Below are 23823 nucleotides of genomic sequence, written 5' to 3'. Positions count from 1 at the left end.
CTAATGTATAGACAGCTTTAAACAAAAAACGGGATAACTTTGGGACGGAATTTTTTGCCCTAAAAAACTCACTATTTTCACTTGATTTTTTCCCCGATTGCGTTGGGGTCCCCCCGGAGCCCGCTACAAGGCAATTGATCCGGAAAAACCGGGAAAATTGCCTTGTGGCCTATTTTTACAACACTTTAAATCTCACTCACTGGATACATCCAAGGTATGTGCAATTAAAGCCCTTCCCACGCATTTTACGCTTATCCCCCACTTCACTGGGACTCCTGGTCGCGTTTTTACACAATTTTCCTCGGTTTCCACGCGTTTATCTTGAGGAAATTGTGGTCAATTTTCCTCAAAATAAACAAAAAAAAAAACCAGACGCGTTTGGTCACAAAAGCTTCTCCCAATGCAATAATAGTCACACAGATAACGGAAAAATTCTGATTTTCCATGAGATAATGCAATTTTTCCGAGAATTTTCCTTCGATATTTACCACAATAAAAAAACAGTTGAATTTGAAACTGTTATACAATATTAGTGACATCTGTCTGTCATTGTGACGGAGCTTTTTTTTTGACATTTCTTGGCGCCACTTTGAAAGAGACGAAACTTTTGTCTCTTTCTCTAGTGTTGTCAACGCCATTTTTTGCGATGGCATTTTTTTATTTATCTTGAGGAAATTGACCGCAATTTCCTCAAGATAAACGCGTGGAGACCGCGGAAAAGTTAGCAAAATCGCGAGTGGGGACTCCCGGGAGTCCCAGTGAAGTGGGGAATAAGCGAAAAGTGAGTGGCAAAAAGCATAAATTGGACACTTTGGATGTGTCAGAGTGAGTGAGATAGAAAGTGTGGTGAAAAATAGGCAACAAAGGCAATTTTCCCGGTTTTTCCGGGTCAATTGCCTTGTGGCAGGCTCCGGGGGGAGCCCAATGTAATCTGGGAATATCAAATCAAGTGAGAATAGTGAGTTTTGTGTTGAAAAGTGCTCCCCTAACTTAATGGTGTAAAAGAGAAAGAAAGTGAAGTGAGGAAAAGTGTCCACAGGCAATTTTCCCGGTTTTTCCGGGTCAATTGCCTTGTGGCGGGCTCCTGGGGGAGCCCATCGACATCGGGGAGAAAAAATAAGGTGAAATTAGTGATAAGTTTAGTGCAAAAGTCCATCCCAAACTTATTGGGGTTTTCCAGGGATTTTCCTGGGAATACCGAGCATTTTCCTCCGGGAAAATGCTTAAAGTAGATGGATAGGGTAGTGTTGAGTGGTTTTGGGGCGTCCGATGTTCTCGTGGCGCCCCAAATTGGACGGAAATAGCCTTCCGGAGGAGATAGCTTGCTTCCACGCATCCGGAAGCTTATTTCCGTCCAATTTGGGGCGCCAGAAGGACATCGGACGCCCCAATATCACTCAACACTACCCTATTTGTCTACTTTGAGCATTTTCCCGGTGGAAAATGTATGGTATTCCAAGGAAAATCTTCAGGAAAATTCACTAGAGGCTCCCTCTGGCTTCCGGGAGGGGGCTGGAGGCCGGGAGGAGCCTCCAGCTAATGTGTGGTGACATGTGTAGTGTTCTTGGGGCGTTTGGTGCACTTACGGCGCCCCAAGTGAGTGTAAAAAGTGCCTCCGGAAGGAGAGAAAAGCCTCCTCGGCGAGGCAAGATGTCCGGGAAGGATATAGCTGTGTCCGGAGGCACCAACTGGGGACGCTGGGACAACGGGAGATTCTGGAGGATGACCCCAGTAGCTCCAGCAAGGATCTCCAAATAGCCTCGTAAGTTTTTTTTCCCATTTTTTTTTGCATGGAAAATTCGAAATTCAGTTATAGTAAAGCCATGTAATTTCGATGATTGCAAAACTCGGATGCTGCGATCGATTTAACTCCGATAAATCCACTTAAAATATAATTTATATTTTTATTTTCATAATTAATCACTGCAGTAACATAATATAACTATTCTACTTTAAGAAAAACCAAAAAAATATTTCATTAGTCCAAAAACAAGCGTTAAAGTTGCACTCTATGAAAAGCATCGGAATTACCTCTCTCTTTACTATACTCACAGAGCAACATTTAGTGGCTTTTGGTGAATTTTCCTAAAATTTCCTTTGGATTTTCTTCTTGTTTTAGACATCGAGCAGCAGGAGCGGAAGTTCAGCGAGGCTACAAGGTTAGTGTGCATGCCACTGAGGGAATTTCCACTGGCATTTTCCAAGAGAGAGGTCCACCACATTTTTAAATGCGACCCTGTTCACATGGTGGAAAAATTCTTCAAAATGTTCTAGATTACATTTAAGTGTATCATTTTCTCAGTAAAATTTTAACTTGTGTTAGCCTAGTTTTTTTTTAATGAATGATTGATAATTGATTATTTTTAATTAATGAAAAATCTAATAATCGAGATTTTCCTGTGGCTTTTGATTGAATTGGTAATTTAAAAAACGGGATAACTTCGGGACGGAATTTTTTTTGCCCTAAAAAACTTACTACACTAGAGCCCGGCATTAAGTCCTTCGGGATTATGCACCTCACGCAATTATGCACAGATAATTATGCAGTTTTGCCTACTTTCGGGGGCCAATTTGTGAAATAATTTTTGGAATGCGCCTGAATGTATACTATAATGTAGCGCGGGAAATTTGAAAGCATTTTAGGCTTATTTTTCAGAGAAAAAGTTTAATTTATTTTATTAAGGTGTAAGTTTTGAATATTGTAACAAATTACACGGTGCGACAAAATTTACCTTTTTGTGGGTGTCTTTGACGAGAGTGCCAAAACTTGTTAGAGGGTCATTTAAGGACCTCAAATCTGCAATCCGTTTGTCCGGGTCACTTCTAGATTTTTTTGGAAAAGCATATTTAGTTTTTTGATGTTTTATAAAATTCAAAAATTCATATATCCGGTTCTAATTATCCGGTGGTAGTCATATAAAGCTAAACTGACGCGTAATTTCATCCTCTATAACTCTTGTGAACATATCAAGAACCTACGATGAAAATGAAGTATATTTTTTAAAGATTTTTTGAAAAAGGACACCTAAAATGGTGCATTTTTCTGTGTTTTTTCCATCTTCTAGTAATTTTCCCACTTTAATAGAGCATTTTATATGTCAAATAACTATGCCTAAAAGTTAGAGAATTTAATATTCTTTCATATCTTTTTGGTTTAAATTTTCTATCCTAATTCGTTTATTCACAATAATTTATTGAAAATAAAATGCATTATTATAAAAATAAAATCTCTTATTATATATAATTATTTGGTATCTTTGTCTAACCTACTGAAGAGCATTCTCTTTTGCACTCTCACTTACACATTTCATACAAAAAGAGGCGAAATGAAAAAAAAGAGACGTATATAGAAATAAAGAGAGAAGAATAGTTTTTTGGCACTCATAACAGCTATTCTTCTCTCTCTATTTCTAAATACGTCTCTTTTTTTCATTTCACCTCTTTTTATATGAAATTTGTAAGTGAGAGTGCAAAAGAGAATGCTCTTCAGTAGGTTAGACAAAGATACTAATATAATTATATGTAATAAGAGATTTTAATGCACTTTATTTTCAAAAAATTATTGTGAATAAACGAATTATGATAGAAAATTCAAAACAAAAGAAAATGAAAGAATATTAAATTCTCTAACTTTTAGGCATAGTTATTTGACATATAAAATGCTCTATTAAAGTGGGAAAATTACTAGAAGATGGAAAAAACACAGAAAAATGCACCATTTTAGGTGTCCTTTTTCAAAAAATCTTTAAAAAATATACTTCATTTTCATCATAGGTTTTTGATATGTTCACAAGAGTTATAGAGGATGAAATTACGCGTCAGTTTAGCTTTATATGACTACCACCGGATAATTAGAACCGGAGATATGAATTTTTGAATTTTATAAAACATCAAAAAACTAAATATGCTTTTCCAAAAAAATCTAGAAGTGACCCGGACAAACGGATTGCAGATTTGAGGTCCTTAAATGACCCTCTAACAAGTTTTTGCACTCTCGTCAAAGACACCCACAACGTGTCGCACAGTGTTATTGAGGAACTATGGCCAATAAGTACTATTTATTAACGCATTACTATTAAACAGTTAAACCCTTTACTCTGTGAGAGCTCCTCAGCTTATCTAATTAGATGTCCGCTCTCGTCATCAAATATCGAGCAAATCAAACAAAGCTCTTTTAATATTTTTATCTAGAAAATAAATCACATTAAATTCACAGACAAATTTTATATTTCATTTTTTCTCCAGATGATACAAATCATAAATCGTTTCTTCCAATCTTTGTCTTGCTAGAAATCCACGTTCAATATCATTATCAAACTGCTGCAAAGAGGCAAAATTTTCAAACAGCGTTTGAATTTGCTTTTCTAAGGCATTTGCACAGGAATTTTCGATTTCTCCTCCCTCTTCTTGTGACTCGTTCATAGAATTTTCTTCGATTAACTCCAAAATATCATTTTCAGTCAAGGTTGATTCATCTGAGTGCAAAATATTCCTGACATCAGCATCAGTGAGATCCAAATCCATCGCTAACGCATACTGACGAATATTTTCAGTAAGATCCTCAATGATGTCAGACTCAGAACGCATTTCAGTGAATCTTGGAAGAATTTTTCCCCACACACCAACGAGCGCATCTTGCGTTACTTGATCCCAGGATTTTGTTACAAGTTTGATCACATCAGCAATGTTGAAATTTTTCCAGAAGCGCTCCAAAAATTTAACCTTATCTAATTCTTCCGCAGCGTCAACATTTACGAAAGCAAGATAGAAAGAATCGCGTAAATAGTAGGATTTGAAGTTGGAGATTACTCCTTGGTCCATGGGCTGGATGAGAGATGTCGTGTTAGGTGGGAAAAACACAACCTTTATCTCCTCAAATAATCCGCAAATACTGGCTGGGTGGCATGGCGCATTGTCCAGTGTCAACAAGATCTTGAATGGAAGCTGATTATCTTCACAAAATCGCTGTACTTCGGGTTTAAATTCCTCTTTAAACCAAGTGACAAAAAGATCGCTCGTCATCCAAGCTTTGGATTGCGCCTTGTATGACACCGGAAGGAAATCTCTGTTAACATGTTTGAGCGCACGGGGTTTCTCATATTTGTGAATTAAAACTGGTTTGAACTTCAAACTTCCGTCCGCATTTCCGCCCAGAAGAAGTGTTACACGATCCTTGGTCACCTTACGGCCAGGCATTCTTTTCACAGCCCCCGGCAAATATGTTCTATCTGGCATCTTCTTCCACAAACGCCCAGTTTCATCCACATTAAATATCTGAGCTAGTGTGTAGCCACCATCGGACACAATTTTGGCAAATTCGTGTGTGAACCTTGTTGCAGCTTCAATATCACCGCTAGCTGCTTCTCCTCGAATCTTTATATTGTGAAGATTCTCCCTTTTGATAAACCTACAAAACCATCCCGTAGATGCTGAGAAATTCTTGATATTGCTGTCGTTGGGGACGGACTTTTTCATATCTTCATAAATTCCGAGAGCTTTTGTCTGGATTATGGCCTTTGTCAGGGGGATATTGTATTTCGTGTGAAGAAGTATCCAATCTTTCAGTTTGTTCTCCAGCTCTGCTATAATTGGATCACGGGGATAATTCCTCTTCATGGAAATAGATTTCTTTGAAGCTATATCTAAGATTGTATTCCTTTGATTGAGGATCCTTATGATTGTAGTACGGCAGACTCCAAATTCTTTGGCCAATTGCCAATTTGATTTCCCATGCTCAGAAAATCTTATCACCTTTAGTTTGTCGTCAAAATTCAAACATTTTCTTTTCACTATTTGACACTGCATGATGGCAAATTCTAAATTTTCCTCCTGATACTACTTCTTACAAACAATTTTGACATTTGCACCGCGTGGGAATACGTTCTACGGACATCAGTGTTTTGCATACATTACGGAGTTTTAGAAAATTTATTCGAAAGTAATCTCCTGCAGATATGCAAATTTTTTGGATGCATAATGTCATTTCGCGCGGTTTTTTCGGTCCCGAAAATGTGCTTAATCCCGGGATCCCGTGTATTTTCACTTGATTTTTTCCCCGATTGCGTTGGGGTCCCCCCGGAGCCCGCTACAAGGCAATTGATCCGGAAAAACCGGGAAAATTGCCTTGTGGCCTATTTTTACAACACTTTAAATCTCACTCACTGGATACATCCAAGGTATGTGCAATTAAAGCCCTTCCCACGCATTTTACGCTTATCCCCCACTTCACTGGGACTCCTGGTCGCGTTTTTACACAATTTTCCTCGGTTTCCACGCGTTTATCTTGAGGAAATTGTGGTCAATTTTCCTCAAAATAAACAAAAAAAAAAACCAGACGCGTTTGGTCACAAAAGCTTCTCCCAATGCAATAATAGTCACACAGATAACGGAAAAATTCTGATTTTCCATGAGATAATGCAATTTTTCCGAGAATTTTCCTTCGATATTTACCACAATAAAAAAACAGTTGAATTTGAAACTGTTATACAATATTAGTGACATCTGTCTGTCATTGTGACGGAGCTTTTTTTTGACATTTCTTGGCGCCACTTTGAAAGAGACGAAACTTTTGTCTCTTTCTCTAGTGTTGTCAACGCCATTTTTTGCGATGGCATTTTTTTATTTATCTTGAGGAAATTGACCGCAATTTCCTCAAGATAAACGCGTGGAGACCGCGGAAAAATTAGCATAATCGCGAGTGGGGACTCCCGGGAGTCCCAGTGAAGTGGGGAATAAGCGTAAAATGCGTGGGAAGGGCTTTAATTGCAAATACTTTGGTTGTATTCAGTGAGTGAGATAGAAAGTGTGGTGAAAAATAGGCAACAAAGGCAATTTTCCCGGTTTTTCCGGGTCAATTGCCTTGTGGCAGGCTCCGGGGGGAGCCCAATGTAATCTGGGAATATAAAATCAAGTGAGAATAGTGAGTTTTGTGTTGAAAAGTGCTTCCCTAACTTAATGGTGTAAAAGAGAAAGAAGGTGAAGTGAGGAAAAGTGTCCACAGGCAATTTTCCCGGTTTTTCCGGGTCAATTGCCTTGTGGCGGGCTCCTGGGGGAGCCCATCGACATCGGGGAGAAAAAATAAGGTGAAATTAGTGATAAGTTTAGTGCAAAAGTCCATCCCAAACTTATTGGGGTTTTCCAGGGATTTTCCTGGGAATACCGAGCATTTTCCTCCGGGAAAATGCTTAAAGTAGATGGATAGGGTAGTGTTGAGTGGTTTTGGGGCGTCCGATGTTCTCGTGGCGCCCCAAATTGGACGGAAATAGGCTTCCGGAGGAGATAGCTTGCTTCCACGCATCCGGAAGCTTATTTCCGTCCAATTTGGGGCGCCAGAAGGACATCGGACGCCCCAATATCACTCAACACTACCCTATTTGTCTACTTTGAGCATTTTCCCGGTGGAAAATGTATGGTATTCCAAGGAAAATCTTCAGGAAAATTCACTAGAGGCTCCCTCTGGCTTCCGGGAGGGGGCTGGAGGCCGGGAGGAGCCTCCAGCTAATGTGTGGTGACATGTGTAGTGTTCTTGGGGCGTTTGGTGCACTTACGGCGCCCCAAGTGAGTGTAAAAAGTGCCTCCGGAAGGAGAGAAAAGCCTCCTCGGCGAGGCAAGATGTCCGGGAAGGATATAGCTGTGTCCGGAGGCACCAACTGGGGACGCTGGGACAACGGGAGATTCTGGAGGATGACCCCAGTAGCTCCAGCAAGGATCTCCAAATAGCCTCGTAAGTTTTTTCCCATTTTTTTTGCATGGAAAATTCGAAATTCAGTTATAGTAAAGCCATGTAATTTCGATGATTGCAAAACTCGGATGCTGCGATCGATTTAACTCCGATAAATCCACTTAAAATATAATTTATATTTTTATTTTCATAATTAATCACTGCAGTAACATAATATAACTATTCTACTTTAAGAAAAACCAAAAAAATATTTCATTAGTCCAAAAACAAGCGTTAAAGTTGCACTCTATTAAAAGCATCGGAATTACCTCTCTCTTTACTATACTCACAGAGCAACATTTAGTGGCTTTTGGTGAATTTTCCTAAAATTTCCTTTGGATTTTCTTCTTGTTTTAGACATCGAGCAGCAGGAGCGGAAGTTCAGCGAGGCTACAAGGTTAGTGTGCATGCCACTGAGGGAATTTCCACTGGCATTTTCCAAGAGAGAGGTCCACCACATTTTTAAATGCGACCCTGTTCACATGGTGGAAAAATTCTTCAAAATGTTCTAGATTACTTTTAAGTGTATCATTTTCTCAGTAAAATTTTAACTTGTGTTAGCCTAGTTTTTTTTAATGAATGATTGATAATTGATTATTTTTAATTAATGAAAAATCTAATAATCTGGAGATTTTCCTGTGGCTTTTGATTGAATTGGTAATTTAAGGGTAAATAGATGATAATTTATGGTCATCAACGTAAAATTCCATTGCCCTATCTCAAACCGTTTGGTCACTTTCTGTGTCTGAAGGGATTTTCTAGTGGATTTGTTTTCTGAGCGGAAAAAGAAAAAGGGGGTGAAAATGTGAAGTGGGCGTTGAGGGGTTACATTGAAAGAGTGATTACCGAGGGGTGGATTATTTACCTGGCAATTCAACCCTTCTCAGCTTCATTAACTGCTGTTTATTTTAATTATAGCACACTCTCAATTGATATAATTTTTTCGGTTTATTTGACAATAATGAAAATTTTTGGTGGGAGAATGCATGGAGTAGTGCCCTCTGTTGGCTGATCAATTGATCAGAAAGGGGCACAAAAAAAGCGGTTAAAAAAAGAACTGATACTGAGTAGGAAAAAAAAGGTGCGAGGGTGCATAGAAAATGAGTCGCGAGCGGATGTTTTAATTTAAAATCCATATGTTACTCTTCTTTTGTCTCCTGCGATTTTTGGCGGGTGTTTTATTTATTTGCTGTTCTTGTTATTGCTGTTTCCCCTTAAACCTCCTGCCATAGAGTTAGGCAAAATATCAATTTAAAAAAAAAAGATAGAATCCTTCCCGCCCAATCGATTTAGGCGCGCGCTTGCAAAAGAATCAGAGGGGGTGAAAGAGAGAGAGAATGAAGCGCCGGAAAAGCGGCAATTGAAAGTGGCAAATGCCTTAAGCTGATTAAGTGTTTGGAAGTAAATTGCAGCAATCGACATCATTATCGACACACTGGCTTAAATCTACTCTTCAATTATCTTGGCAACCCTCCCTCCTTCCATACTCATCCTCTTCTCCTCTTTCCATCTGCCCGGAAAAAAAGATCAAATCCTTGAGAGATAGGAACAATCTCTCGCAAATAAACATATAAAAGGGGGGGGGGGGGGCAAATGACAATTCTCTGGGATAACTTCGGAAAATTCTGAAAGGAATCCTGAGGAATTTATTAGAACACGACTTTACAATTTTACAATTTGGTTTACATTAGTAATTTACTAATGTAAACAAAATTGTAAAATTGTAAGCGGTTGAAGCCGGATTATAGTAATTATTAATACTAGTTATCATATAGTAATTCTAATTTATTCAATGCGTTCAAGAATTCTTAAATTACATTTTAGTGTTTCTTAAAGAATGAGAAATTTCATTCTCAATATTCCTAATCATATTTTTTTTTAAATGCAATAAGGGAAGTGTACAACGTATCGGAATGTCATAAGTTTGCAATTTGTCCTTTAATTTTTTTCTCGTTTTATCGATTTAAATTCCGATTTCATTATGAAGTTTGCTCCTTTTTGTTAGATAAATCCTCAAAGTTTCAAATAAAAACTTCACTTGACAAACGTCTGCTACAAAATATTTTCTTTTCTAAATTATGCTTTTATTGGTCAATGCACAATAATTTTTGTTTGTAAAAATGTTTTTGAAATTTCCTATGAGACAGTGAAATGATTAGATCTCCTTCATTTACTCTCATTAAAATGTCAAAAACATGTTTAGGAAACAAAAATTATTGTGAGCTGGGCATAAGAAAGTCGTATACCATATTTTATTATGTACTTTTGGATTTCTGAGTTTTAGGATAACTCAAAAGAATTGAAGACAGCTCAAAATTTCATCTCAATGTTTATCATGTAGGGAAGACCGGGGCAGATTGGCCACGTAGGGGAAAGTACTCTCCCTTCGAACGTTCATGCCTTCGAATAATATTAATTTTCTTTTGGTTTTTCTACGAGACTTACACATTTCTATTAAGTATTAGTTGGCTTACCATCAATTGTTGATAATTCCATTATAATTTGGTGTAAATCTCTTACGAAAAACAAAAGAAATTCACATTATTCGGAGGCATGAACGTTCGAAGGGAGAGCATTTTCCCCTATAGTATTAGATAGTGGGGTGTTAGAGTTTTCCTTGAAAGAATATTAAGCAAACTGGTATCCTTTAAGAGTAATTAACTCCATGCCTATTCATTTAAATTTTTATCAGTCTAATTGAAATATATTTTTCATAATTTAAAGGCAAATAAAAATATAATTTTCTGGCTATTTCTACCCCAGTCTCTCCTAATATCGGAAATTACTAACAATTGACCCAAATAACTGTATTAAACTAAATTATAAAAAGTATTTTTTAGGATTTTCTTTTTAGTGCAGCTCTCCAGGTGATCCTGCGTTAATCTGAGGTTATTTCTTTTTAAAGGTCTCTGGTTAAACATTTCCACTTATACATTTTCTGTAACTTCCTTCCTTTCTTTATTGCTAAACAACAACAAAATAATCACTGTAATCCTTCGTGTTGAATTTTTATTTATTTGTCTATTTGCAAGGGTCTGGAAAAAACAGAAAAAGAGTGAGAAAGAGAAATGGTGAGGGAGGAAAATCTGGTGAATCTTTCAATTAATTATTTTTCCCCTAACCCTCCAAATGCTTAATAAAAATGGGAAAATCCCATGCATTTTCGGTTGGAAAGAGCTCGGAAAATCACGAAGGCAATTGAGATTTGTAATTGAATGAGCAACAAAAACTGTCTCTCTCTCTCCCTCATTCTACATTTCATTCCCTAACCTCAATTTTTGGCGCCCAAATTTGCCAATTTAATTTAATAGAAACATTATCATTTGCCAAACTGCAAATGTATTCAATTTAGCCTCCCGACAATTGAGTGGCATTTGAATACAAAGTGCTAGAAGGAAAATCCTGGAGCCAATTATGGGGGAGGTTGGTGGGTGGTTGGGGGGGGGGGGTGCACGATGGGTTGGATACATTAGATTTTGCGCAGAAAAGTAACATTTTTGAGGTGTGGAAATATTTGCCAAAGAACTCCGCCCATTCATTCTACATCACTCCCTAAATTTTCCGACGGAGAAAATCTATTTTTCTTTTTTCGAGATCATTCGATATCTTTTAATGTTTAATTTTTATAAAAATTAGGAATAAGCCTAGAATTATTATATTATAGAGAGTAATTGGTTCAACTTTTTGAACTTGTTTTGCATCTCTCGCAAAACTACGACATAGGGTAAATTAAACTAATTCAAATACTTGCTCTAAATGGAAATTTTTCGCTATTCCAAATGGAAATGTCTCTGTTTTCATGATAAATACAGTACTAAATTATTATGTTTATATATTTTCTATATCACAGTTTCATTATTTAGTTAATTTTGCTCCAAATAAACCGAAGTTCCTTTAAATTTCAGAAATTTTAATTTGTTAATTTCGGAGAAAAATTAAAAGTGTACCTTTTCACCACAATGAAAACACAATGAGGTGACCGTTGTTTTTTTTTTTTGTTTTGTTTAGGATTTATGGGACTAAGTTATTATTTAAGAGTATTTACAATGCCTCTAATTATAGCATTGCGCTAGTAACAGCTTACCTTGTGTTAGCCGGGTTGTTTCTGTCACTTCATTTACATCCTATATATTTTTATTTATATACAAAAGTGGTTCCAAATGTGTTCCCACTTTCATTAAAAAAATACCTTGCTCAATCTACATTTTAAGGGAAGCGTGAAAAATCCACTGTCTAATTCTACCCCATGGCTAATTTTACCTCGATCTCCCCTACATCTATTCTGTTTTTCTTATGCTAGGGACCTCTAGCACCGAAAGTGGACGCAGCCACGGTACTCTCTTCACTGCTAGGTGGCGCTGATAACAACAACACACATTCAGCCGTCGATCACAATGCACGCAATGAATGTTTATGGAGTGTAGCGCGGCTATCAGAGCCGACGCCACCAGTCAAATATCCTTGAATAAATCTTTCCAATATCAACCCATCCCCATACCAACCCTCTCCCCCCACCACCAACCACCATGCAATTGTAAATAGATTAAGCGCTGAATAAACAATTTCTGAAAAATCAATGATGATCCTTTGATCCGATCTTCTTGATTTTCTGCTTGTGATTTTTTTACGGTATTCAAGGACTAAAGATTTTGACACAAATCAAAATAATGTTTGGGCCAAAATGATAATAAAAAAAAGGATACGTTTGTTTTTATATGTTTTTATTTCAATAATATACTTATCGTAATATTTGTTTTCTCCTTCTCATTATCTAATTTTCATCTTTTGTTTTATAATTAATGTGATTAACAAATTTTAAAATATGCTCCTTCTGTTTTTTTTTTTTAATATTCATTATTATCTATCCTGCACTTCTCTGATCTCGATGAAACTGGCAAATCAATTTGAGGAGGCCACTTTTTGGGTCACACTTTGGGTCTTTTATGACTATATTTTTATATTTGTTTCTTGTTTTTTTTTTTAACTTGTTGCTTTGCTAAGATTTTGGCACTAAATGATCTATGTATGTTTTTTTTTGATAATTTTGAAATTGATTTTTGGTGGGATTCACTCATTTTAGGTTTTTGGTTTGTTTGCTTGTTTTTGCGAATGGAGAAAAGTGACTGATTTTTAATTACTCAAATTGATTTAAATATCATTTTCCCACTAATTTTCTCATGAAAATTATACGCTTCATCATGTGTTAAACTAATCCATTCGAGATTTGCGAGATTATTATTATTTTTTTTTACATTCTAACTAGAATATTTCTGTATTTTTATTTGTTATTTTTATTTTTTCTTCTTTGTTATTTTGTGTGGGAATTTCGCAGTGATCTATTACATTATTCATATTTTGTTAAACGTCTATTTTTAGTTTTAACTATTTTCTATAGTTTTCTTTTTTTATCATCGTTTTCTACCTGTGTATCGTTTTTTATACCACTAAATATACATTTGTTTTTTGTCTTCATTTATTTATTTTTTCTTCCTTTAATTTATTATTTTGAGAAACACAGAGAGTGTGACAAAATTTTCGTCTTTTGTAGTTTCTTTTGTTTTGCAACGATTTATTTATTTTAAATTTATTTTTTTTTCATAATTTTAAATTCACTTACAATCCTTTTTTCAAATTGATTTGCGCTTTTTATATTTTTTTGTGAAGGATTTGTTTCAATTTTCCTAATTCAGTTTTTTTTAATTTAATTTTTGTATCTTGTTAACTTATTGCGAGAGAGAGATAACGCAATATATTTACAAATAGCTTTTTTCTTTTTTTTTAATAACTTCTTGAGTTTCACCATCAAAAATCCAAATTGAATTAATGGGTAAAACATCTATTTAGGCACCTATTTAAACTCAATATTCTAATTTGGTAATCTCCAAGAAAAAAATTGAAAAACAAAATAAAAATATAATAATCCTAACGACTTTTTTTATTGTATTTTCGATTTGAAAATATTATTGCTAGGCGAAAAACAACTCTATACCATTACGAGTATTTATTTATTTACTTATTTGTTAATTTTGTTTTGTAATATATGTATTCTTTTTTTTTTTGGAATTTATCATTATCCTCAATGAATTCGCAATACTTAGTAAACTTTTGTAAACACAAAATAAATAAATAAATAAAAATGAAATTCAATTGTCTCTGGGTTCTTTGGTAAAATTACTTACACATTACATTTCTTTTATTTTATTATTCATTTTTTTTGTTTTTGGTACTCATTTCAAATACTATAATTTAAAATTATTATTTCTCTCTCTCTCTTTCTCTTTTTCTTTCTCCGCCACCTGAAAAGGGTTAATCCAGATAAAAGGGACATAGAAAACTATTATCCAGCAATGAGGGAAAGTAGCCTGCCTTTGAATACTTCAATTTTTCTCTTATTTCACAAAGCTAATGGCTCCGGCACACTTTTTAGATCAGGAAAATTTCATGAAGTCGAATTTTGGATCCCTTTCTTTTTCACATGTTTTGCATAATGTATATCTCATTCTCTCGCACTCTTCTTCTTCTCTTAAACATCACTCCAAATTCAATTTAGCTCAATCAAATGTGGTATGCGAAAGAATGAGATAGTCATATGCAAAACATGTGAGAAAGAAATGATTTTCAACTTCATGAAATTTTCCTAATCCAAAAATTCTGCCCGAGCCATAAAATTCCATTTTATTATTCGAAGTTAATAGAAAGTAATTAATGGTATCAACTATAGGTTCACAAAATAGAATTTTCGTTTTAAGAAATAAAGAGAAAAATTAAAACATTCAAAAATGCTGCCGCATTCAAAAGCAGACCACTTTGCCCTAAATAAGAAAATTGAGAAAAAATATTTTTTTCTGTAAATTAAATGCCAGATTTAAATTTTAATCTAAACTTCCGTTTTAATTATCCTGGAAAGTAGTCGAAAAATTTGCCTATTTCCAGGGAAATTTTTTAGGAAAATTTCCATGAAAACTCGATTTATTTTCGTTTAAATCAGAGTTAGAAGTAATTAGAGGAAAGTGGCCTACCTTTGAAAGCTTCATATTTTTCTCTTATTTCACAAAGCTAAAATTTCATTTTAATCGAAGTTAATAGAAAGTAATTAATGGTATTAACAATAGTTCACAAAATAGAATTTTCGCTTTGAGAAATAAGATAAAAAATAAAATATTCAAAGGCTGCCTAGGTGGTGTCTATGGTATTAGGTCTAAAGCCTGTTTAAGAGTTTAATTTAACGAAAATTTCCAGTGATGTTAAAATGTAGATACTGTAAATGTAGATAAAAGGCACTTCTTAAATCAATTTTGTGAACAATGTCTGGCAACATACAGTGAAAAATTCTTAAATATTCTCATGGAAATTTCTATGAACCAGTGACGCTTTTTCTAAGTCAGATATTTTTATGTTTTCTATGTCTCTTTGGGGCTGAGATTATTCACACAACAAAAGAGATTTTTTTTTAGTATTTCTTTTTTTTATAATTACCACATTTCTTTTTCTTCAACATCTTCAAATATTTAATTGTTTTATTGTTCTTTTCTTAATGTTTTTTTTATCAATTTTTTTTTAATAACTAAATAACAACAAACAAACGGTGTGCTTTTTTCATCATCATCAATCTAAAAAAATTTTTTGTCAATTATGATGCCACAATTACAACATTAATGTTCAGTTTATGCTCATGATGTTACCTTAGACAGCTGTCTCTGTGTGACTATGTGACGAAAGGCGTTCAACATCAATTTCTGGGATAGTTAGTTCGTCCGGTATGTTGTCAGCATACTCAATTGACGATGTCTGGGACAGGCGTTTACTTAGTGACGTCTGTTTCCTCAGTACTTCAGCCAATGTTGTATTAGCATGATGCTCGCCGTAGCGTGCATCCAGGCCCTGCCTAAAGGCATTCACCACACGAATCTACTTGGTGATCATCCAAGTCAATACAAAAAAAAATAAAAATAAAAAAAAAATTGTTCACAGTGAAGGGAAAAACGCCATTTTTTCGAAGGAATATAGAAGATTGTAATAGAAAAAAAGAATAAAAGAAAAACACATGTATATATAAGTTAATATTATTCTCAAATCTAAAAAGAAATTAAATATAGCAACAATTACGACTCCCTCTATGCAAAGTAAAAAAATGATTTAATTCTTCCTATCAGCATATTTTAGAGGAAAGTCATAATTTCCTATATTGAACTACAAATCTTCTCAAATTCGTCTTATATCTAAATTGTAAAGTAAACTGTATTTAATGTAGAAAAGTAAATTATTTCAATTGACCATTAAGTGGTGCTGCAAATTTTAAAATATTGAAGATATTTAAAATTTAACGTATTTGGAAAGTGTTCGGTCAGTTATACTTGATGGAAATTTAATAACACGGATTATGACCTGGATCAGAATTTATTTCTTCTATAGCTTCACACTACATTTCGGGGATGTTTGTCCCCTTCTTCAGGTCTACAAATTTAACATAAAAAACAATATGAACATTAAAATTACTTGGAATTACATCACTTTGATCAACCTACATGGAGATACTTGGGATAAATTGGGTCAAAGGGATTTTTTTGCTACTACAGTAGAGTCTCGCTAAAGTCCATATTTTGTTTCAGATTTGACACTTGGGTCGCACTATAGTCCATGTAATTTTTTAAAATTATCAACGACTTTAAGTATTAAAATTGCTCGACGGCTTCCACTTTTTTTTGCGATTGTGGTACTTGTCCTCGCTCTCTTCATTATCGATTACAATTATCACAACTACTGAATAAAGTTTGCCAAAAATATTAAAATAATTATGAAAACATTGCATGTCGCGTACTAAAAAACATAACCTAACTTAAAATCAGTGTTTTGAAATCAACGGTCGTTAAATTGTGGACTATAGAGCGATGGACTATAGCGAGACTCTACTGTAGTAGCAAAAAATCCCTTTGACCCAATTTATCCCAAGTATCTCCATGTAAGTTGATCAAAGTGATGTAATTCCAAGTAGTTTTAATGTTCATATTGTTTGTTTATGTTAAATTTGTAGACCTGAAGAAGGGGACAAACATCCCCGAAATGTAGTGTGAAGCTATAGAAGGAATAAATTCTGATCCAGGTCATAATCCGTGTTATTAAATTTCCATTAACGTATTTATCTCTCTCTACCTCTTTTTCGACTTATACGAGCTTCAGACCTAAGGCTTAGCCATACGGCTTAAGCCGTATGGCTAACTACTACTCTTATTTCTTATCAATCAAGATTTTTGGAAAATTATCACCTAAGATTGGACAACATGGGCAAGTGATCCATTAAATTTTGAAAATCTATAAAATTGGTTGCTATTTTGAATTTCGAAACCATCGGGCTAAATATTAGGTCTGAAGCCAACCTTGTACTATCGGCCAAGTGTTCTTGTTCGTGGGAATTCCGTCTGAATGATAACCCAGAGGGAATTCCCACGGTAATTTCCACGAGCAAATGAGTAAATTTACTATACTAACGCCCTTTGCAAAAGTGCAAGAAACTGCCCGAACGAGTTATGAGGCTCTTGGTATATATTGTAAATATTTAAATAGTTTTTGTACTTTAATTTTTGCCTAAAGTGTCACTGAGAAATTGCACAAATGATCTTTAAGCCAACTAATTTAGAAACTATATTTTATTCAAATCGGTATGGTGTCTTTGCTACAAAAAAAAGTGTTTTGGGTGATTATAGAGCAATGCTAACGAATTGTGACAAAAACAACAACTATAGAGAATTAATTTCTAAGACTAAAGAATAAATGCTTGCTAAAATACGATGCAGAAGTTAATCATAAAAAGATTTATTTTTTGTGGAAATTAAAAGAATCATGCACTTTCTACTAGATGGCATAGGTTCAGGTCCCTCCTTTTAAATCTTGTTTTTTTTCTTATTTTTTGATGCTGTCGGACACTCATCCACACCCAACCACACAGAAATATGGACAGGAGAGTGTCTCAAAATTGAAGAATAAGTTTTAGAAGAGATAGATAGAGATAAGTAACATAAAATATTATTCTGATGTTTTTTTTTAAGGATGATAAATAGACAGAAATAAAGATTAAAATAGGCGGTAGGGTGGAGTAATCACTTATCGCCACTTTTAGGAAAAACTGAAATTAAATCAATTATAATTTTTAAACCCTTATTATAAAGTAACTGAAATTTGACATAAAGTTACTTAAATATGTTATCTATAGATATATCAAACTAATAGTCCCTCAATTTAATGGAGGATTACTTAAAAAAAAATATTATAAAAATATATACTTTTCGCCACCTACTTGAAAAGGCTCAAACTCAATTATTTTGAACAATATTATTAAAAAATATACTCAGCGTTGATTTTTCGTCCTGATTTCCCTTTTATTATTCGTATTATATGATTTTTCTTCGATTTAACTATAGGTGGCGAGAAGTGGGTCACTACTGGCGAAAAGTGGTGACACCACCCTAAATGAAAAAAATCGTCTAAAGTTCAAATCCAAGAATGAGATTATATTGGTTAGAAAATTATTTGTAGCACTTATAGAAAATTTGAATCGAGTACCTATTACACTTTTAACACTTCGGACTACATATATTTTGCGAACTACATATATTTTTAATTAAATTCTTTTTATTTATGAAGAAGACTAATACTATGTAGTGAAAAGAGACCTGCCTTTGAATGCAGCAGCCTTTGAATGCTTCAATTTTTCTCTTATTTCACAAAGCTAAAATTCCATTTTGTTAATCGAAGTAAATAGAAAGTATAGTTAATGGTATTAACTATAGTTCACAAAATAGAATATTTCGCTTTGAGCAATAAGAGAAAAATTAAAATATTCAAAGGCTGCCGTGTTCAAAAGCTGACCACTTTCCCCTAATAGTGATTATGTCCTCAGATTTTTATAATTTTTTTTCTTCCATTGCTTGCGTCAAATGATTTACGAAAATGTCTATTCTATTAATTTCATTTTTTATGCTCCTGGAATCTAGGCAAAACCGTTTCTGTCGTTTTCTTTTGTGCTTCTCCGATATTACTGAACTTATAGTTTTCATAAAATCTTAATTGAAATAAAAAGTAAAAAGAACGTAATAGTCTAAGGTTTAAAAAGAAAATGAAGAGACAGAGAGAGTGTCAAAAATTGGAAAGAGAATAGAAAATAGTTGAGAAAAATTAAAAAAAGCAGCGCTTACAGCTTGATCAGTGGAGCTCTTGCTGTAGGGTACCGGGATCAATCGCTCTTGCAACTCACCACCTATCACCTAGATTTGGAGAAAAAAAAAAGAGAAAAAAAGAGAAAGAAGTAATAATGAAAAAAGAACCCCATAGACACTTATAATACACAATTACACAACATCCAACAATCACTTTTCTCCCAATTTCATTTCATTTTTTTTTAAATTATTATTATTATTTTTTTTAATTCTTCCTAAATTACTAGTTGTATTTTTTTATATTTTTCATTGTGTACATTACACTTTATTTTATCATTGGGAGCTTTTTTTTAAAGCACTGATTTTTTAAAGTGTTTTTCTTTCAAAAATTTAGAGAAGATAAAAACAAAAAATGAAACTTTTTTCATTGCAATTACCACTCACACATACACGCACTAAAAATCCTAAAGAAAGTGTTATGAAGTGAAAATGAAATTAGAAAATAAAGTTAATAAAAGAGTGACGCGAGAAACGGGGATATTTAACTAAGGAAATACAATTTTTTTATTAGAAATTTTCTACCTTGTAGTTCTAAAAGTCTTCTAAAATTATTGCCTATGCTACATAGTAAATTAATATAAAATACAGTTCAATGAATGAGAAAGAGTATAAGAAAAAGAAAGATATTTGAATGCTAAGGTGACTTCAACTATTATTAAGTCAGTGTTTTTTCTTTTTTAAGCTTCAAGACACAATTTGCTATGTTTACGCGATTGATACTATTCCTTTGGGATATTTTTAATAAATTACTCAACCCTTGGGGAAAAGGTACAGTCAGGTTCCTCAAATGTAAAGAGGTTGACATAGCGATCTCATGATAAAATTCGGATATATATATTTTTTTTTCATTGTAAGCCCTTCAATCATTTAGAAGAAGCTATCTTGTCTATACAAATATACACCTTGGAATCTAATAATTCAATTAAAAATACTATTAAAATTAATTAAAATTAAAATTAATGAAAATAAGCTTTTTATTAAGAAAAAAATAGAAATGAAAAAAAAAACAAATTTTACATTTTAAAAGCAACCCTTTTTCATATTTGAGGAACATTACTGTTGCGACGATTTTATGATTTTAAAACGTTTCAAGGACTACAAAAGGTACTAGTCATTTTGTTGTCGATAAGTGGCGGCTCCTATTATCATTCCTAAAGAATACTAATATTTCTTCAACCCCATTGTGCAAAATTCTTTTAATAAAAAAAAAACTACAGTCAAAAGGAAAAGAGCCAATAAACTCAAAAGATTTTCTTTTTTATACCGTATGGCGGAAACATGTGCAAAATGTAGGAAATGTCACACTCTCCTGAAAATTTCCGTGAAAATTTCAATTGCTTTGATAAAAATCATTGAACGACCTAAAATCTTTCTAACAGAAGTTACATTTAAATACCAAAATCACATCACTAAAGGCCTTTACTTTTAGTACACCCTCTATTCTTATTTTCTTTGCAGCTTAATTAGCTGTATTACTATTTTCTATATTACTATTTTCTGTATTACTATTATGGTATACCTTTTATTTTTTATTTTGGATATCATCAAATCAATTTTTCAAAATTCTACTACAACTACATAAGTATGTATCTCAACAAAATAAAAATACATAATATTCATAGAGGAAAAAAACAATAAATAGAGTTGAGAGGAAAATTGCTATTTAGGATTTTTCTTGGTTGAGAAAATTGGGTACCACTTTTTGAGGGAAAATAAGTATCACAGTTTGAAAGTTAAGTGTTCTTCTTTTAATCAATGTAAATTTTTTTTGAAACAATTTCTCTTACTGAGATTATATTATAATGTAAATAAAGTCAAATCTCTTGTTTCATTTTTTTTTTTAATGACAAAATACATTTTATAGTTTTTTTTATTGTTTATTAAAATTTGACGAATCTGTGAAGCATTTATTGTGCTTGCGTTTTATCAGCTTTTTTATTAATGAGAGAAATAAAATAATAATGAACAAAAAAAAAAACAATTTAATATCCTCCGTAATCATCTCAATTTTCAATGATAATTTCATATTCTTTAACTTTGTTTTTGTTTCATTTTCCTCACAGTAGCTTTGCAATAAATTCACTTTTGTTGATTGTCAAGTGCGTCCTTGTAATTTTTTTTCTTTTATATACAGCAACTGGAAAAATTATCCAAAAAATTTCAAAATAAAATAAAATTAAAATATAATTTTGAAAAGCCGTTAAAGAATATCTATCACACGAACTTTTTTATGTTTCTTTTTTCCATCTGAATTATCCATAGACGATTAGATCGATTTTTACTTGTAAGAATGCTTATTAATAATAAAAAAAAATGATTAGACAATTTTTCCAGTCACAGTACAAATTAAATTAATTTCTCTTAATTTCACATCTTTTAGCAAAAGATTACATTTGTCAGGTTTTTCTTGGTCCTTAATAGAATATAGTCTAGTGATATTTTCCTAACCGTGTTTTTCTTTTGTTCTTTTTAAACCTACTTCTAACATGTTTATTATTTATTAAATTGTATATAACCTCTTATTTTTTATTTTCATCATCATTGTTTATTTTATTATATATTTTTTTAATAAATTAGTTTCAAATTTTAATGCATTTAATGATACTTAAGAAATAAACATTGTGAACTTTGAAAAAAAAAGTTAAAAAAAAATATGAGGAATATTAAGTGTTTATGCACAAAAATACTGATTTTACATATTATTTTAAACCAAAATAAAAATAATAAGAAAATAAATTCAGTGTCTCAGGGTTATTGGGAAAATTTTGCAACTTTTGTTTGTCTTGTCAAAATGACTTTTTATTGAGTGATACATTACACTCGACTCTTCGTTATCCGGCTGACGTGGGGACAAAATGACATTTTGGTTTTTTGAATCTGGTCAACGTTTTTTTTTTTTAATATTTTCTGCTGTGGGAATTTGTTTTCTGTCGAAAAACAACAGAATGTTCTTAGTGGTGTGTTTATGTATCGTTTTGTAGCACGATTGTGTGTCAAAAACTTTGGTAAAATGACAATAGCACAATAATTCACTCTGGACAAACTGCATGCTTCGTAAAAAAAATCGTTTTGAATACATCAACCGCCAGCGTTTGGCAGCTGTCACCCGGATAACGAAGTGCCGGATAACGAAGAGCCGTGTGTGTTTTCTTTGGGAAAATCTTCAAATGGATTAGTGAATTTTTTTTGGAAATTGTCTTGTGAAAATTAATATTTTTATTGAGAAATAATTTTTTAATTCCACAGTAATAAAGTGCGATTCGAACTAGAGACATTTAGTTGGGATTTCCAGTCCCATGGTGGTGGCCAGAAGAAATCCTACTGATCTATATGGGAATACAATCTATAACTAGTTATCTAAATGGGATTCGCAAATAGGATATTTGCATAAGATTATTAGTCCCACAGGCAGTGGTACACACTAGAAAACATCCAGTGATCTCAATAGAATTCAAAATAGAATCATTTGCATAGGATTACCCAGTACCATTAGCCACAATTTAAATCTTTTCTATCACCATCGGAAAAAATTCCCAAATGAAAAATTTTGTTAATACAAGTTGCAATTTTTCCTTAATATCCCTTTTAAGAACATTTTTTTGTTTGTACAAAATTGCGTCCGAATGAGATTGTACCAGAGACTCGGAGTTATTTATTTTTTTGTTTTTTTTTCTAATAATATTTTTTTTTAATTCTGCTGAGATTGTCCTCAGTACAACCATATTTTGTTCTGGATTTTAATGTCTTCACTGTTTCTGTTTCATTTAGTTTCTTTTTAATATTTGAACTACATGTTTCTCAGTTTAGTGGAGTCCGAAAAATTGTATCCAACTTGCTCCTGGATTTTGCATTTAAAAAAAATCATAATTGGAGAAAATATTACTGAAAACTGAAACGGTATTCAAGATTTGCTCATTAATTTGGTTTATATATATTTTTTTTTTTTTAATAATAAATAAATGAATTTACGTCGTCTCATCATAAAATTTTTAAAAAAAATAATCTCCATCTCACGTAAGAATCTTTCTAGTCTGCACTTAAAGACTAGGTAATTTCATTATATTTAGAGTTTATGAGAGAAAATTTCCAACAGCCCATAGTCTTGTACAGTGATGGAATTAATTATAATTCCATCACTGAAAGATTGAGTTGTTAGCTAAACCCAAAGATTTGAAAACTATACCGGCCTCAGACTAGAGGTTTAGCTCAGTTTCTAAAGATCTATATAACATATAATATGGAATTGCGTTAATTCTTTTTTTTTTAGAATTTGTTAGATCTATAGCATTGAATATACGATTAATGTAGTTAAGCCACATGGATAAACTAATTGTTCGTTGAGGCAAAGGTTTGGTGCTTTGTTTGTGGCTTATCAACGAGGAGAATTTAGGTTATAGTGGTTAGTTTTTTATCATCTCTTATTCTACTTTCTATGGTCAATTTTGCAGAGCAATTCAATATTTTATTTATTGCAAAAATTTTATGAAAAAACGACATTAGTGCACACACACGATTGCTTTTATTGTAGGTCTTTTGTTTTTTAGAATGGAAATCCACTCATGTTAATTAGCAATTAATATCGAGTGTGATTTATTTTAATTTTTTTTATTTATTTTGAGGAGAATTGAGTGTGAGATAAGTTACTAAAGACGTTGTGAGATGTACTGTATTGTGTTCTAGGCTTTTTTTTTTAGATTTTTTTAGTGGGGAGAAGGGTTGAGGTCTGTGTGGGACGGTAAGCAATATATTATTAATTTTGTTTTTGTTAAATTCTCTTGTGTTTGTTGGTTGATTGTTTTTTGTTTTATATGCGTGTCTCAGTCACTGGCTTCGGAAGGTCGTCATTGAAGGGACGTGAATTATTGTTGGATGGCACTTTAGGCTCCTCATCGA

General features: G+C 33.1%; 1 protein-coding gene and 1 long non-coding RNA gene across 3 annotated transcripts in view; one reads left to right on the top strand and one right to left on the bottom strand.

The window, feature by feature from the left end:
* LOC129808713 (SKI family transcriptional corepressor 2) overlaps positions 1-12357 on the top strand; it is a 24342-nt gene extending 11985 nt beyond the window's left edge. The window contains exon 4 of the mRNA XM_055858496.1: positions 12021-12357. Coding sequence (XP_055714471.1) covers positions 12021-12185 — 165 coding nt within the window. The 3' untranslated portion in view covers positions 12186-12357. The remainder of the gene's footprint in view (positions 1-12020) is intronic.
* A 67-nt stretch (positions 12358-12424) lies between these two features.
* On the bottom strand, positions 12425-23817 carry LOC129808714 (uncharacterized). Of its 2 annotated transcripts, XR_008752451.1 has the most exons (3): positions 18910-23817; positions 15403-15628; positions 12425-15330 (listed from the first exon to the last, which is right to left on the bottom strand). It is a non-coding gene; the product is annotated as an uncharacterized LOC129808714 (long non-coding RNA). The 2 variants fall into 2 exon arrangements; XR_008752450.1 differs by having other exon boundaries at positions 12425-15628.
* Between the last annotated feature and the right edge of the window lie 6 nt (positions 23818-23823).

This window comes from Phlebotomus papatasi, chromosome 5, assembly GCF_024763615.1.
Source record: "Phlebotomus papatasi isolate M1 chromosome 5, Ppap_2.1, whole genome shotgun sequence".
Taxonomy (NCBI): Eukaryota; Metazoa; Arthropoda; class Insecta; order Diptera; family Psychodidae; genus Phlebotomus; species Phlebotomus papatasi.
This window is presented reverse-complemented; position numbering and strand designations above follow the sequence as displayed.